Genomic DNA, 17,580 nt, shown 5'->3' on the forward strand with positions numbered 1-17,580 from the left:
TGCAGACAGCTCTTTTTTGCGTTGACTACCCATCCGAGGCTCTCCAGTAGAGTTTTGACTCTGTTGGTTGCCTGGTGACTTTCCTCTGGGGATTTCACCCTGATCAGCCAATAGTCTAGGAAAGGATGTACGAGGATTCCTTCCTTCCTCAGTGTTGCCGCCACCACTACTATGATCTTGGTTAATGTCCGGGGTGCTGTGGCTAACCCGAAGGAAGGTGCCCAGAACTGGTAGTGACGGTCCAGGATTTTGAAGCATAGGAAGCGCTGATGTTCTTGATGGATCGGAATATGTAAGTAGGCTTCCGACAGATCCGGGGATGTGAGAAACTCTCCCGGTTGTATCGCCCTTAATACAGAGCATAGGGTTTCCATGTGGAAGCGGGGAATCTTCAGGTGATGGTTGACCGACTTGAGGTCCAGGATGGGCCTGAACATTCCCTCTTTCTTGGTGACGATAAAATAAATGGAATAATGCCCAGTATTTATTTGTTGTGGAGGTACTGGGGTTATGGCCTCTAGGGCTAGCCATCTGGTCAGTGTAGCTTCCACTGCCACCCTCTTGGAGGGGTCGTGGCAGAGGGATTCCACAAACTTGTCTGGAGGGGTTCGGATGAAATCCAGGTAGTACCCCTCTCGAATGATGGTTAGGACCCACTTGTCCGAAGTTATCTCGACCCATCTTTGGTAGAATAAAGCAAGTCTGCCCTCCTATGGCTTCTTCCTTTGGACTGGTCGGCTGATTTTAATTGAGGGGTGCGGCTAGGGCCTGGTCCCGAGCTGGTTCCCCTTTTGTTGTGCTTGTTCCGAAGGACTGGTTCCTGTCTGTAGGACGAGGCACTTGATAAGTGTTTCTGTATGGATTGAAGCACTGTGAGCCTCTGCCCCTGGAAGATTAGGGGAAGGGTCGCAGTTTTCTCTTATTCCTGTCCTCTGGTAGCCGCGGCAGGGGGACTCGCCCTATTTGTTAGCAAGTTTCTCTCATTTGCTTCTGAACAGGAGGGATCCCTTGACGGGCATCCTTGTGAGTCTCGTTTTGGAAGACGCGTCGGCCGACTAGTTACGGAGCCAGAGCTGCCTCCTGGCTGACCCAGCTGATAACCCTCTTCTAGCTGCGGTGCGCATCAGATTGGAAGCAGCATCCGCGAGGAATGATACTGTTGGTTCCATGGCTTCCCCAGGACTGTTGCTCCTGGTCTGTGAAAGGCAGGCACGTGTCACTACAGCGCAGCAGGCCGCTATCTGTAGGGACATAGCAGCGACGTCAAAGGACTGTTTGAGGATAGATTCCAGACGTCTGTCTTGAGCGTCCTTGAGCGCTGCTTCTCCCTCCACCGGGATAGTAGTGCGCTTCGAGACCGCGCAGACCATGCCAGGAGATCTTTGGCAGCTGAGTCCAGAGGGTACATGGCTGCCAGAGCCCGGCCCCCTTTGAAGGCAGTTTCTGGGGCCTCCCATTTCAGATCAATTAGTTGCTGGAAGCTCGTTCTTGGTGAAGAAGCGTCTCATGGTTCAATGGGGTAGTCCCCCTGGTGCAGGTTCTTATGGCCTGGATTGGCCACTATTGGAAACAGGATGCTGGGCTTGATGGACCCTTGGTCTGACCCAGTATGGCATGTTCTTATGTTCCCAGAGGGAGTTCCCCTTCTTCCAGAGGTTCTGACTCCTCATCTGAGATGTCCGTGTCCCTGAAGGTGGGGCTTCTGGGTGGTGGGATCACTTCCCTGGGCCTAGAGGGTCCCGGTATATTGAGGTCCTCTGGTGAAGCCTGAGGCCGTATTATAGGCGGCCCCAATTGTATGTGGATGAAGGTATGCCGGTGTTTGAAGAATTCCACCCAGGAGATAGATGCTGGGTCTAGATTGAGGGGCGCCGTATCCCTGGGGAGCCCCGTTTGAGGAGGGGGGGGTCTCTCTGTGTAATACTAGGTCTGGTGTACTGCTCGAGAGGCTGGGGTCCGGTACCGAGTGGGTAGGGCCATGATTTGGGTCCCCTGGGGCCTCGTCACACTGTATGCACAGGGCCGTGGGCTCCTCATGCTGTGCAGCTCTGGTATGGCATGCTGGGCAAAGGCTCTGAGCTTTGAGTTTGTTTTCCCGGCGGTGCCATGGCTTGTGCGCGTATCTCACCGTTGTGCGCTTCGGTGAGCATTGAAGTTGCGCGCGTTGGTTTGGTGCGCGCATGCAGGAAGATGTGCGCACAGTTGTGCGCGCAGGTCGTAGTTATGCACCCAGCACAGTAAGCGCGTGGTTAGGCGTGTTGCTTGTGCGCTCGGCACTGGTGCGTGCAACGTTGTGCGCACATAGGATTTGTGCGCCCGGCTCGTCCCTGTGCGCATGGATCGAAACGGCGGCGGACAGAGCCAAAATGGTGACGGCAACCACACGGGCAATATGGCGACCACCTCGGAGGGTCTCCACGTGGCTGACCCTTGGATCTAGCCGGGGCCTGGCCCTGTTGGGGCGGATCAACCCGGTGGCACTGGTCCCGGCCGGCGATCTGTGCAACTCCTCGAGCTTCGGAGACCGAAGTCTTTAAAGAAGATTTCTACCTTACCTTGTCTTCGGCGCTTCCCGCTTTCATTCCAGGCGGTCTCCAGCTGTGGGGGGAGAGGGCAAATATCTTCACCGCCGCGCTCGAGGTTGCACCCGCTGCCTCTCAGCCACGCCCGAAATCAGGGGCTAGTCCCCGCCGCGAGTCGGCCGCCGGACCAAGGCTCACCTCCGAGGGATTGCGGAAATCACCTAGGGAATTCTCAACAGGGGGAGGGACCCGAAGGTGTCACTGCAGGATAGCAGGGCTCATCTGTTGTGGTAAGATTTCTTGTTTCTGGTTTTCTCCGGTAACTTTACTCTAATGCTGTGAGAGCATGCAGATAGTCCCTAACTGCTATGGAGACGGAAAAATACTGAAGAGCTGCACTTCCTACAGGGGTACATGTACTAGGGCTGATGTCAGATTGAAATCTGATCTGTCTCCAACGGCTATCAGGAGTACACTATACCCATTGGTCCTGAGTCCATCTGCTACACTCTAGGAAATTACAAATGTGGAGACATAAACTGGAATGGAAACCCAAAAAAGCCACTCTGCATTCTGTGCAAAACAGAAATATAGCACCTAACAGACTTCCAGGATCTGAAATAATGTACACAAAGTAATGTGCACAAAGTTACACCTCAAACAGTAACAACCCTATCTATGAAAAGGCTGCCCTTCTCTGTAACTTCTCCATCACAATTATATCTTTTTTGAGATGCAGCGACCAGAATTGTACACAGTATTCAAGGTGCGGTCGCACCATGGAGCGATACAGAGGCATTATGACATTTTTCATTTTATTCACCTTTCCCTTTCTAATAATTCCCAACATTCTTCCTGTAATTTATCACAATCTGCTTGTGATTTAACTACTCTGAACAATTTTGTGTCATCTGCAAATTTGATTATTTCACTCGTCGTATTTCTTTCCAGATCATTTATAAATATATTGAAAAGTAAGGGTCCCAATACAGATCCCTGAGGCACTCCACTGTCCACTCCCTTCCACTGAGAAAATTGTCCATTTAATCCTACTCTCTGTTCCTGTCTTTTAGCCAGTTTGCAATCCATGAAAGGACATTGCCACCTATCCCATGACTTTTTACTTTTCCTAGAAGCCTCTCATGAGGAACTTTGTCAAACGCCTTCTGAAAATCCAAGTATAATACATCTACCGGTTCACCTTTATCCACATGTTTATTAACTCCTTCAAAAATGTGAAGCAGATTTGTGAGGCAAGACTTGCCCTGGGTAAAGCCATGCTGACTTTGTTCCATTAAACCATGTCTTTCTATATGTTCTGTGATTTTGATGTTTAGAACACTTTCCACTATTTTTCCTGGCACTGAAGTCAGGCTAACCGGTCTGTAGTTTCCCGGATCTCCCCTGGAGCCTTTTTTAAATCTTGGGGTTACATTAGCTATCTGTGGACTATCCCGTCTGATGCTCCAACAATAGTCATCCATCATATGTACATCTCATCTACCCTGATGCCGTTCCTCCATGAGCTTCAAATCTTAGTGGAATCGTTCACCTTGCTCATCACTGACTGCACCAAGGTTTTTCGGGAAGTCAGCAAGATGGCTGTGCAGAAAATGCACCTTGATGCTCATGTTGCAATGAAGCATTTTGAAGCTCTCCAAGAGTTTCTGGACAATTTCAGTGTAATTCTGTGCTCGTGTATTTCCAAGAAAGTCCTTGACAAGGTCTCTCTCTCTCTCCCCCCCCCCCCCCCCAAGTGGTGGTAGGCTCTGCTTTGTCTCCCCTAGCAGCTTAAAATACTGAAAATGCTATTTGTAAAAATATCTCTCTCCCCCCATACAACAATTCTGGCACTTACCGTAAACTGCGAAAAAGTTATCGCAGTTTGCGGTAAGACCTATGGAAAGCGCTAAGATAGGCTGTTTATCGCAAAGTGCGCTATTACCATAAAACACGCCCCTTTTCCTATTGCATGCGATATTTAGTGCATTTTGATAAATCCAGGCCTAAGATAGGCTGTAGAGAAAAAAACTTGACGTGACAGAAGAAAACTAACTGGTTTTGAAATCAGCAGGCCTATTTAAGTCTAAAATAGCTGAAAAATCGAACTCAACAGGAATTAAGTTAAAAATTGTTCCCCAGTGTAATTATTCTTTTTATGAATATGATTTCACTATTATGATTGATGTTTTATATTTCTTGACTTTATTATTTAATGTTTCTGTTGTAGAGTCTCAGTTTTAGTGGACCCTTGGGCCGACCTGTAAGAGACTGGAAGAAGGTGTTCACTGTCTCTAGTACACTGCAGGACGGGAGGTAGATGTCAGGCAGGACGTGGATGGTGCTCTTCATCCTGGAAGCTGGTGCTCCCCCGGGAGGAGCCCGTAGGGGTCCAGCCGCTGGGACTTAGGTGAGTCGTGGAACTTGAGACTGAAGCAGGAACTGGAACCAGACAAGAACAGCGGGCAATGCTGTAGCAAGACTCGGATACTGGAACCAGGCAGGAACTGTAGCAAGACTCGGGTACTGGAACCAGGCACGAACTGTAGCAAGACTCGGGTACTGGAACCAGGCAGGAACTGTAGCAAGACTCGGGTACTGGAACCAGGCAGGAACTATAGCAAGATTCAGGTACTGGAACCAGGCAGGAACTGTAGCAAGACTTGGGTACTGGAACCGGGCAGGAACTGTAGCAAGCAGGCAGGGTCCAGGCAAGTACTGTAGCAAGCAGACAGATCCAGGCAGGTACTGTAGCAAGCAGGCAGGAACGGAGCGAGTTCCAAAGGCAACCCACTCCATGGCACGGAGCAACTGGGAACCAGATGGTAACCCCGTTGCAAGGCAAAGACTGAATGTCCACGGCCGGCTTATCAAGGCCGCGGCGTCTGATGTCAGGAATTGGGCAGAGTCACCAATGGCGGGAACGGGCCTAGAAAAGCGTCCAAGTGGCACGCGCGCCTAGGAGCAGGGCGTCCATGGGAGGCTTCCCGGCAGCGATGCCCCCACGGGGACACCACCGAACAGGCCACGAAGTAGGCCACCAGGGGCGGGAACGGGTCCAGGAACATGGAGGTAAGGGTCTGGGCGCGGCACTCGCGGCCAGAACCGTAACAGTTTCATGAAGAATGGTAATGTTTCTCTTTTTCCATTGTTGCTCTGCATACAGAGGCTGGCTTGTTGTGGGTTCCAGTTCAGTTCTTCGCAGCACATTTCTGTTCATACTTTCTGATCTCTTTATTCTGTATTTGGTCAGGGTCTCTCTGTGTTCTGCATGTGTGACCGAGGTGAGGTATTTTGCTGGCATGTAATTTCTGTGTAGGGATCTATAGCAGCCTGGTTTGTTCTGTTTTCCTAATAGGAAGTATATTGGTGTTCTAGGACCTGGTGTAATATATGCAGTGTTGCCTTTTCATAGATAAGGTTGTTAGGGTTGTTTTGGTATGGGAGGGTTACTATATTGTAATGGGAATTATGTTTGTTCATGGCTTTCTGAGGGCCAAGCTCACATCCAATACGCATTACAAAAAGTCTAATTCCATAGGAGCTCCAAATGAATTTTTGCAGAGTTCTCTGATTGGCAGCACAGCAGTGCATGTAAATATAAATATCACAACTTGTATATTTTGCCTCACAAGACTGAACTTGAATGCTTTTTTTCATGTAAAATTTGTTATAAATGCATAACTGAATCATGTGAGTCTGTAAAGGCTGTGAGGCTATGTGTTTGTTTGTTTGGTTTTTTTTTTTTTTGGGGGGGGGCATGTGTGCGAGGCTGTAAGGTTTCCCTAGGATACCTCATATCCTTTCCTATCCATGGGTTCTGGGGGGGGGGGGGGGGGGGGAGGCACGAGTCAGCTTAAAAACTACAGACTGCAGGAGGGAGCTGGGCTTTATCTGATGGGCCCGGGACAGAGCGTGAAGGACTCAGGGAGGGGAGGGGGGCAGCACAGTAACTTCTCACCCAGGACAGCAAGAAAGCAGGCACCAGCCCTGACCCTGAAATGTCACCTTAGCTGCATGCTTTCAGCTTTCTGCTCATTTATTGGATTATACTCCTGTTTTCTGTTTTCTATGCTTCTCTGTATGTAACGCACTGGAATCCACTGCAAACCTTGTACTGGAAAGTTGCAGAATATAAATATTTTTCTTTAAATAAATCCCGGCCTGCTCGCTGGGAGTAACCCAAGGTAATTTACCCTGGGGCAGGACTCTTCACAGAGCATAATCGCCCATCATAAGAATTACCCAAAGCGGATGGTGCTCCTGAGCCAGAGGGCACTGTTGAATGTTAATGATAGATCCCTCTCAGTGATAAGTTTGAAAAATGCTCTCGGCTGCCAACAGTGAAAGGGAGGAAAGGCTGCTGAGGTCTGTACTGGCTGTGACTCGCTCTACTGGAGCGACACGAGAATTATGCAGACACTGCAATGTTCAAACCCAGCCTTTCAGACCCTGCACAGGTCCCTTCTTTTGATGATTAATGAATCACATGCCCCACGCAGGTACCCAGCTGAACAAGAGGGCTTTTATCTAAACCTCCTTCTACCAGTCAATGGCACTAAATAAATTAAATATGAGGAAGACAGGAAGGGGAAAATTAAGCAACAATGATCCCAGTAAGAAATGGCTAAAAGCCACTGCTGAAACAAAACAACATCCATCCTGTTTCTTGCTGGCTTTCATTTCAGTGCTAAGGGGCTAGGAGTGTTTGGAAAGATTTGCAGAACTTCTACTTAGATTCCCAATTGTGGAAGTAACTCTGCAACAGGAGAGCTTTCCAGAAACGGAGGGGCAAGGCAAGAATTAAAAATGGTGCACACCTTTTCTTCCATGAAAAAAGAAAACCTATACAGGGCGATGCTCACCCCAGCAGCTTTTACCTGCAGGATTTGCACCAATAACCCAAGCAAAATTAAGGAGGTAATTTTCAAAGGAGTTATGCACGTAAACGTAACATACTATCCTAGCAATTTTCAAAAGCCACTCCAGTAAAAGTGCACTTATATGAGTAAATCCTATGGACAATTCAATGGCATATATTGTAGCAATTTTCAAAAGCTCACTTACTCCAGTAAATGCTTTTTAAAATCAGGCCCAAAGTGAATAGCTGTGCTTTGATTATTGTCCTAAGAAAAAGTACCAGTAGAGATCTGAGATGCAAAGCTACACGTGAGGCTGCCTCCCCTAATCTAACGGCCATCCACTCAGGCCTATCCTGTAAAGTGCGGCCGCGTTTACCCTGCTCCTAAGCCGTTTTTAACTTCGTTTTCGGCCGCGTTAGCCCTTCCTGCGATCCCGAATCCCCTTTAACCTACTCCTACCGCGTCCTAAATTCCCTGGGCAACCCCTTCCGCCCGGGGCATGCATATTGCATGCAAACGAGCGAATTAGCGCGATATTGCATGCAAACGAGCGAATTAGCTATTCACCTAGCATCCCGTAACCCGCGCCCCAACTAACGCTACCTTTCCCTGCCGTTTTGTCGCGCGTTTAACCTGCAAACTTACCGCCTACCCTGACCCAGGCGGTAGAGGCATGGGTAAGGGTAGGTGGAAAGCTTTCCCCCAGCCCCCGCTCACCTGCCCCCGCCGCGATCATGGGTGCCGGTCTCCGTGGCAGCCCCAGGCCTCTCCCCTGCTCCCGAAGCCAAAAAAAAAAGCGAAAAAAACGTTGCAGCCCCCCTCCGATGTCCGGACTGGGGCTGCCACGGAGACTGCAACGGCAAAGCGACTTTTCAGTGTCCCCCCTCCTCTCGGAGCAGGGCGCGAAAAGCCGCCTTGCTCCGAGAGGAGGGGGGACACTGACAGCGGCGAAGCAACGACGAAGACAGCGGCGAAGCGACTTTTCAGTGTCCCCCCTCCTCTCGGAGCAGGGCGCGAAAAGCCGCCTTGCTCCGAGAGGAGGGGGGACACTGACAGCGGCGAAGCAACGACGAAGACAGCGGCGAAGTGACTTTTCAGTGTCCCCCCTCCTCTCGGAGCAGGGCGCGAAAAGCCGCCTTGCTCCGAAAGGAGGGGGGACACTGAAAGCGGCGAAGCAACTTACTTTTCTGAAGCCGCCATCATCAGAAGTTTACGTCACGTCTTCAGCGGCCAATTGCACGCTTTCCCCGTGCAGGCGGCCATCTTTGTCTTCATCGGGAGGAGCTACGATCGCATGTGTTCCTGATGATGGCGGCTTCAGAAAAGTAAGTTGCTTCGCCGCTTTCAGTGTCCCCCCTCCTCTCGGAGCAAGGCGGCTTTTCGCGACCTGCTCCGAGAGGAGGGGGGACACTGAAAAGTCGCTTCGCCGCTGTCTTCGCCGTTGTCAGTGTCCCCCCTCCTCCCGGAGCAAGGCGGCTTTTCGCGCCCTGCTCCGAGAGGAGGGGAGACACTGAAAAGTCGTTTCGCCGTTGCTTCTGCGCTGTCGCCGCCGTTGCTTCCTGGTATCTGTCATTTCAAATGACATTTGAAATGACAGATACCAGCGTGGCGTGAAGCCTTAGGCCTGCGCACCCAGGATCCTGTATAGGCACTCTATCCAGTATCCTGGTTGCGCGGGCCTAAGGCTTTTCGGACGCGGCTTACATTTACATATAATTAGGCTTCAGGATCGAGCGGTAGGTGAGCTGCACTGTGCGGGAGGTAACCGCGGGTGCCGTAGGCACTAACGCAGCTCTTCCTACCGCTCGGTACTGGATCACCCTGACTGGTAGGCTCCTAAACTAGGCGGCAACGTTACACACATTGAATGCCACTCTCACTTTCACCTGCAAAGGGTATTTCCACAGCTAAAATGCTATGTTATCCACAGAAATTGCTTTCAAAATGAATTGCTTATATTATGAAAAGAAAGTAAGGAGACCTAGTAGTAATAAGACCAAAAGAGAAGGATCGAACACTGGGAGGTAGAATGATTTTCACTGCGGCAGAGGTGGGATTAGAACTCGGATCTCCACGTTCCACTGCTCAGTTTATGCTAAACTTCTGAAGCAAACCTTGTGATAAGGCAGAACTGAAACTGCGAAAATAAGAAAGCGCCCACGGTAGTGCAACATCCAGGACCTTATTTCTGGAGCTAGCAAGAGATTGCTCTATCCTGGAGTCTGGCTCGGAGGTTTAATTCCTCCACCTACCCCTACCGAGGGGTCCTCAGCCCCTTCCTCGGACCTCGCCCCCAGGAGACTGTAGCCGGAGCGGCACTGACCAGACCTCTCCTCCTCTTCGCACTCCTGCAGTGCGATCAGCGCAGGCTGGAGAGCCGAATGCGCGGCCAAGTGGAGAAGCAGAAATCGCCAGCCGAGAGCTGCGCTCGCCCTTACCCTGCCCGTCCCGGGGGGCTCCCGACGCCTCATTCATGCCTTCTCCTCGCTCTCAGAGCCTGGCGCTGCATGGAGGGGAGGGAGCGGGATTTCCACGGAAAGGGAGGAACGGTGATGGCTGCGAGGAGGCGCCCCCGGAACTTTTATCTTCTCTGCCCTCCAACCCAGGAAACGAGCTGCCCCCACCCCCGTCTGTTCTGCAGGGAGGGCGGAGGGGGGTGCAGGAGGAGGAAGCAGATGAGCTGCTGATTTCCAGCCTCCCACATCAGGTTACTCCTGGGAAGGGAAGGAGGGGGTCAGTGTTTACTTAAAGGTCCTAGATCACTGGGAAAAGTCTCCAGCCTGGGTAAAAAGTAGCTAGAAGTATGAGGGTGCCCAGTGCTGGCAGCATAAGACTGGTAGGGAAGGAGGGGCGAGCCTCACACTCTGGCTCGCTCAGAAACGGACATGCACAGTCGCAGCAGCGAGACAGGCTAACACACACTCTCTCAGAAACTGACATGCACATACAGTCACAGCGCTGAGACAGGCTCCCTTCCCACACTCTCAGAAACTGACATGCCCAGAGTTGCATTGTCTCAGTCTCATACACATTCTGAGATGCGTTCACTCACACATCTCAGAAACTGAAACACATACTCGTATTCAGTCACAGCCCTGAGATCACTCACACACTCTCAGAAAATGACACGCACATACTCATTCAGTCACAGCGCTGAGACAGGCTCACTTCCCACACTCTCAGAAACTGACATGCCCAGAGTTGCATTCTCTCAGTCACACACATTCTGGGATGCACTCAGACACCAACACATGATCACGCACTCTCTCAGATATAAACACACTGACTGCCTGTCCCTTCTCTTGGGCTGCCTAACCAAGGGCACTACAGAAACATCGTGTAAAATCTGTGCACTTGTTGTCAGCTCTCTGAAGCCATCTGTACATGCCCTCCTCCCTCCACTCACTGTATCCACTGAACAGCCTGGCCAACTCACACAGAGCCCTGACTAGAAGGGCAGATAACTTCCACTGATTCCCAGCAGCACAGGAAAAATAAAATTGAGGAACAAAACATCGCCCTCTCCTTTTCTTCTGCTGCTTTCAAGTTTCTCATAAAGTGGTGATAATCACTCAACGCACAATTAAACTCTGGAATTGGTTGCCAGAGGATGTGGTTAGTGCAGCTGTGTTTAAAAAAGGATTGGATAAGCTCTTGCAGGAGAAGTCCATTAATGGCTATTAATCAAGTTGACTTAGGGAATAGCCACTGCTATTAATTGCATCAGTGGCATGGGATCTTCTTAGTGTTTGGGTAATTGCCAGGTTCTTGTGGCCTAGTTTGGCCTCTGTTGGAAACAGGATGCTGGGCTTGATGGACCCTTGGTCTGACCCAGTGTAGCATGTTCTTATGTAGTTAGTGAGATTGCTTGATATGAGGCCTATAATTTCTCAGAATGCATATTCAATTTTTCTTACCTTGCCTGCTAACAAGAAAGGAGTCATGAGCTCAGATATATTAACGAGGCGTGAATCATGAGGCTATCTGTGCAGATAACAGGGAAAACAGAAGCTCAGCAAGCTAATGGCACCTAACCTGCTGATGTGGTTAGCACAGATGGCAAGGACTAGGGGTGTGCATTCGTTTGCAATGTATTGGTAATCCGCAATGTATAGGGCCATATTCGTTCTATTCGTGGGGAAGCGAAACGTATTGCGATTTCCCACAAATACAACAAATCTTCACCGAATTATTCAACAGTCTAAAGGAGCGAATTTACCCCCCCCACACACACATACCCTCCTGCCCCCCCCCCCCCCCCAAGACTTACCAAAACTCCCTGGTGGTCCAGGGAGTGCTGATCTCCCAGCAGGATGAGCAAGCAGACAGGCTGGATGATCCAGCGCAGATTTTGACTGTCAGGCTTGGTAAAGGTGCATCTCTGATCTTTGTAATTTGCTCAGCGCAGAAAGCAATGTTTGCATTGCTGCCTTTCCCATAAAAAGTGCTGAATTGGTTTGCCAAGTTTGCTACATAGGCGCTGAGTGGTTTTTTTTCCCCCACCTTCAGCGCAACAGTCTCACAATCCACCCTGAAGCAACTCATCTTTCACCCTCACCACCACAGCACTGCATCTCTCACCTCCTTCCCCAGAGCAACTGTGGAGTCAGCTTCAGATCACTTTCATGACAGGGGGGTCAGGAGAGTCCCCCAAGACTCGGCAAAACTCCCTGGTGGTCCAACGGGGGTCCGGGAGCGATCTCCTGCACTCGGGCCATCGGCTGCCAGTAATCAAAATGGCGCCGATAGCCTTTGCCCTTATCATGTCACAGGGGCTATCGGCGCCATTTTGAATACCGGCAGCCGATGGCCCGAGTGCAGGAGATCGCTCCCGGACCGCCGTTGGACCACCAGGGATTTTTGCCAAGTCTTGGGGGACTCTCCTGACCCCCCTGTCATGAAAGTGATCTGAAGCTGACTCCACAGTTGCTCTGGGGAAGGAGGTGAGAGATGCAGTGCTGTGGTGGTGAGGGTGAAAGATGAGTTGCTTCAGGGTGGATTGTGAGACTGTTGCGCTGAAGGTGGGGGAAAAAAACCACTCAGCGCCTATGTAGCAAACTTGGCAAACCAATTCAGCACTTTTCATAGGAAAGGCAGCAATGCAAACATTGCAGTGTGCCACACTCAAACTGACACGCACGGACTCGTATTCAGTTACAGCCCTGAGACAGGCTCTCTCACACACTCTCAGAAACTGACACGCACATACTCAGTCACAGTATGTGACAGTGCACCTCCTATTGGGAAACCAGAACAAGCTGCACTGCATCAGATCCCTACACAAAACCTGCACTGCTACAGATCCCTACACAAAACCTGCACGCTATCAGAATCCCTCACTTCTGTCACACACGCAGAACACAGATCCTCACCAAAGACAGGATAAGTGATCGCCGTCTAGAAACAGAGAGATGCAGACAAAAACTGAACTGAAAACCCCAGGAAGCCGAACTCTGTATGCAGTGCAACGCTGGGGAAATAAAAACAAATGCATTTCTTTCTGCACTGTGCAAATTACAAGGAGATCAGAGATGCACCTTTACCAAGCCTAACAGTCAAACTCTGCGCTAGATCATCCAGCCTGTCTGCTTGCTCATCCTGCTGGGAGATCAGGGCTTTCTTCATCAGCTGGGGAAGGGGAATCAAGAGCCCGGGCAGAGCGCAGAAGGCAGAGCAAGCTCGAGCATGCTGATCCAGGTTTCTGCTACTCGGATTGTTCACCTTACGATCCCAGCGATGTTTATCTAACCTATCACCCAGAAGCGAACAACATTCAAATATTCCAGTGATTCTTAGGAATGAAGAAAGCGTTTGATATCCGGGTGAGCCCCTTCTTCAGCACCAGATCAGTGACCGTCAGGAAGTCTGGAGGGATGGAGGAGTCACAGAAACTTCACAGTCTTGGAAGCATTGGCAGGCTGGGGAAATGGAGGAGAAGTGGGGCTAAACCGAAAGGAGTTACAGCAAAGACAACAGGTGTTCACTTTGATTCTGCACTTAAATTGTTGAAACTGTTAAATGAGCTTTTTTTTTTTTTTTTACAAATAAGCCTAGTCTGGTATCCCTGCAGCCACAACTAGTAAGGTCCCTCCCCTCATGGTGAACTCAGTTTAGGGCTCCTCTGTCACCTCCCATGTAACCAGCCGCTAGCCCAGTCACTTCAGGCCTGTACCAATGACCAGCCAACTCGGGACCTCGCGAGCCACACAGTGGTGGCAGTGCATGCAAATCTCTCACACACACACTCACTGTGAAAATCCAGAAATCCTAAGGACTCTCCTAGACCAAGGGTGCTCAATGAACAGGTGGCTGTCAGCTTAGTTATATGGCACAGTCACCAAGGCTATGTATTCCACGAGCCCGGTCGAGTCTCCATCCACGTAGAGTAAAGGAGAATATCACAGTTGGGCAGTTTCTAAGTCCCTAGTTATTATTATATCTATGCATATGTACACATTTGTCAGTTTATGTATTCCACAAGCCCGGTCGAGTCTCCATCCACGTAGAGTAAAGGAGAATATCACAGTTGGGCAGTTTCTAAGTCCCTAGTTATTATTATATCTATGCATATGTACACATTTGTGTGTTTATGTATTCCACAAGCCCGGTTGAGTCTCCATCCACGTAGATTAAAGGAGAATATCGCAGTTTGGCAGTTTCTAAGGCTGAGCCGCCTTTGCTCCAGTGTGGAAGAATTTAAAAGCCAATCTGTTCACACGTAAGAACGCTTTTAGCAGAGGGATAGCCACGAAAAGTCATAAAGTCACCCGTAGATCTGCAGAAGTTTCACGGGAGCTGACATCGATGCCACCAAGAGCGTCTGCACCCGGTAGTGCACAGATACCTTCGGTGCACCGGCGGCAGAGTCATCGATGTCACCTCCCGTGAACCTCCAGCTGTCCTAAGGCTGGATTTATGATTAATCTTGTTAAGGATGTGGGATTATGTGCGGATGTGCAGTGGGAATGAGCGTCTGCACCTGGCAGTGCACAGAAACCTCCGGTGCACCGGCGGCAGAGTCATCGATGTCACCTCCCGTGAACCTCCACCAGTCCTAAGGCTGGATTTATGATTAATCTTGTTAAGGTTGTGGGATGTGGGATCATGTGCGGATGTGCAGTGGGAGTGAGCGTCTGCACCTGGCAGTGCACAGAAACCTCTGATGCTCTGGTGGCAGAGTGGTCGATGTCGGCTCCCGTGAACCTCCAGCAGTCCTAAGGCTGGCTTTATGATAATCTTGTTAAGGTTGTGGGATGTGGGATTATGTGCAGATGTGCAGAGGGAGTGAATGGTCTGTTTTAAGAGCTGAAATGAGAATTTTCAGTTTGAAACACATTGGGTACAATATATATGTGGTGGTTTGGATAACATGATTTACTTAACAGCCAAAGAAATAAAAAGATTTATCATTTTGTAGTTGACCTTATTTGGAATTATTAATGCACATTAACTACATAGAGAGTGAAGCAGCACACATTGGGTTCAACTACTCAAAAAATATTCAAAACCTTTGCACCTAAATATACATATAATATCAATAGTGCTAATTTGTAGAGTAGAATAACCTAATTAAATACATACAATTAAAAAACTTAACACATCATATAGAAACAATCCTTCATACAAGTACACACATACTCTAAATATATAACAGGTAACATGTTTCCATTTTAACAAACCAAAAAACGTTAGTAATGAAAACTAAGGCTGACAAGCTCATCACAGGAGAGGTGGCTGTCAGTGCGGGCTGGGAAATCAGATGCTCAATACGAGCGCCCGCTTTTCCCTGCCACCGGCACAAGATACACGGCCTGGACTGTCTACCCTGTACGTCTATCTTGGGCGACCAGGATCTTTTTTGTTTAGAGCCTTACTTTAACCTGCTTCCTGTGGTTCCTCCAACTTAGCATCCTTGCGACCAGGAGCGGATTGGCCTTTCGGGGAATCGGGCATCCCCCGCTGGCCCGGTTGCTCCAGTCACGTTTTCTGCCGTGCGCGACCTTAACGGAGCCGCGTTCGGCAGACCACGTGATGTGCCTGGGCGGCGAATCCCCGGGCCGGTCTTCCTCGGGGATCCACCACTGCTTGCAACAATAGTAAATGGAGGAATCACAGGAACCAGGAATGTTTATTTTCCCAGCGAGCCCTTGAGCGAGGCATTTCCTTTATGACAGCCCCGGGCTGGCGTAAAATTTGCCGCATTGAAATGGGTGCATTAGCCACATGGGAAATTTTTGGAATCGCGGGGATTAGCTAATATGCTCCAAATGCCCTCCCTCAAAAAAGCACACCTCTCCTCAACAAGAGATAGAGCCATATCTATTGCGGGCCCCACCTGTTGGAATAAACTACCTCCATACCTCCGCCTTGAACCCTGCCCCAAAAACTTAAAAAAAAAGTTAAAGACCTGGCTATTCACCCAGGCCTTCCCTGCCTTACATCTCCCCCAACCTGCCTTACTCCTCCGTCGAGCTGCCTCGAATCCTACCTTATCCCCCCACCCCCCCTGTCCCCTTCCACCCCTCCTCATCGCTCTCTCAGATACCTATTTTTAACTATTTATGCAATGTTGAATTTTTATCACCTTTTGTTGTTGCTCTCCCAGTTTTCCATTAACCTCGTTCTCTCTACTCTCCTCTAGTTTTCCCCCTCCTGTTCGATGTAATTTCTATCTTTTGTTTGATGTAAACCGATATGATGTTTCACACAAATACTGGTATAGAAAAACTGTTAAATAAATAAATAGCCTCATCTACATGGAATTAACATGTGAGAAGTGTTTTTAATTGCTCGCTCCATTGGACGTGTATTTTGGACGCGCCAATCCTCGTATTGCATTGGGGCTATGGATGTGCGTTCCAAACCCCTGTCCAATCGCGTGTTGAGCTGTGAGCTGGGGAGGGTGTGCGCATGCGTAGTCTGGCTCCTCCTGTGAGATGCAATAGTAAAGAGGCAGAGGAAAGAGAAGGAAACTAAAACATGAGTGACCCCACCCTTAACTTCCGATTGTAACATGTGCTAAAGGAAGAGGAAGAGCTTTTTATCATGGCTCATGCTGAATCGGAGACTGCCTGAAGAGACCATTTCGACTAAGCGCATTATAGAGAGACAAACGGCACTGCTCAAGTTGCACGTTTTACTGGGAATGTTTTTTCTTTATTTTAAATTCCCGATGCATTTGGATCGCATTACCTTAGGGGCCGATGCAATTCGGAGCGCTCAGCCGAGTGCACTCTTAACCTGCAGTCGGATGCTGGTAGAATAAGTCATGAAAATTGAATGCCAGGTTTAACCGTGTCGGTTTTCGTGATTGGTCCAAATGTCAATTTTTTATTTTTTTACTTTTGTTTCTTTTATTTTTCATCCTACCGCCAATAAACCCGCCGGTAAGGAAAACCTACGCAGTCTATTGGCGTCTGTTTTCCTTACTGCCGTACTGCCATCCCCCGGTCACAAAACCGACGCTGGGTTTATCGCGGCTATCCGCCGGTAAGGAAAACCAACTCCGATAAAATCGGCGTCGGTTTTCGTGACCTGCATACGGCAGTCACGAAAACTGATTGGGTTCGCGTTAGCAAGGATGCACTAGGGTCGCCTCGCCTTGCTAAAGTGACCCCCTAATTTAAATACGGCACTGGGGCGCGTTAAGAGAGCGGGCGCAGACTGTTCAGCGCCCGCTTTCTACCTGACTTTATTGCATAGGTCCCTTAGTGCAAGGGGAATTAAACGAATATTTTGTGCATTAAAACTGCAAGCGCAGTGCCTTTAACGCGGTGACATGCCCGCGATAGCTGCGGGAGGCTCGAGCTCCGGGGCTGTCACTGCCTTACCCCGTTTCAGCCGGGAGGTATCTCCGTCCTCTGCGGAGAGCCACTCCCTGCCCCTCCCTGCCCCTCCCTTTCTTCCGCCTCATCCGCCCTCCTCATCACAGGGCAAGAAGAATTAAAGCAAACAAAAACAATCTACATCCGGACAGACTCCGATTTATGAAACAATGCACGAGAAGAGAGAAAAGCGAGCAGCAGCAGCGAGAGAAACAAACAGCAGGGCTGAGCTTTCCTTTCAATACTTTTTTTTTGTCATACAAGCCTAAAGGAAACGAGCAGTTTCCTTTAATCGGAAGCCCAGCCCCCTCTGACCTCATCGGAGTCGGACCTGCCTCCTGGTTGCTTTCTGGTGTTCTGCGTGGTTTTTTC

General features: G+C 49.6%; 1 protein-coding gene across 2 annotated transcripts in view; it reads right to left on the reverse strand.

Annotated features, from left to right (window-relative positions):
• The window catches only part of LOC115078121 (C-type lectin domain family 2 member D-like), a 35,550-nt gene extending 18,297 nt beyond the window's left edge, over positions 1-17,253 (reverse strand). Inside the window, exon 1 of one of the 2 annotated variants that reach the window (XR_003853074.1) lies at positions 17,215-17,253. Coding sequence is in view for 1 of the 2 variants with exons in the window: in XM_029580784.1 (XP_029436644.1) it covers positions 9,823-9,859 (37 nt within the window). In the remaining variant the exon portion in view is untranslated. Of the gene's footprint in view, positions 1-9,822; positions 10,059-17,214 lie in introns of those variants that run through there. The other variant, XM_029580784.1, reaches the window with a different exon arrangement.
• Positions 17,254-17,580: the final 327 nt, after the last annotated feature.

This window comes from Rhinatrema bivittatum, chromosome 16, assembly GCF_901001135.1.
Source record: "Rhinatrema bivittatum chromosome 16, aRhiBiv1.1, whole genome shotgun sequence".
Classification (NCBI taxonomy): Eukaryota; Metazoa; Chordata; class Amphibia; order Gymnophiona; family Rhinatrematidae; genus Rhinatrema; species Rhinatrema bivittatum.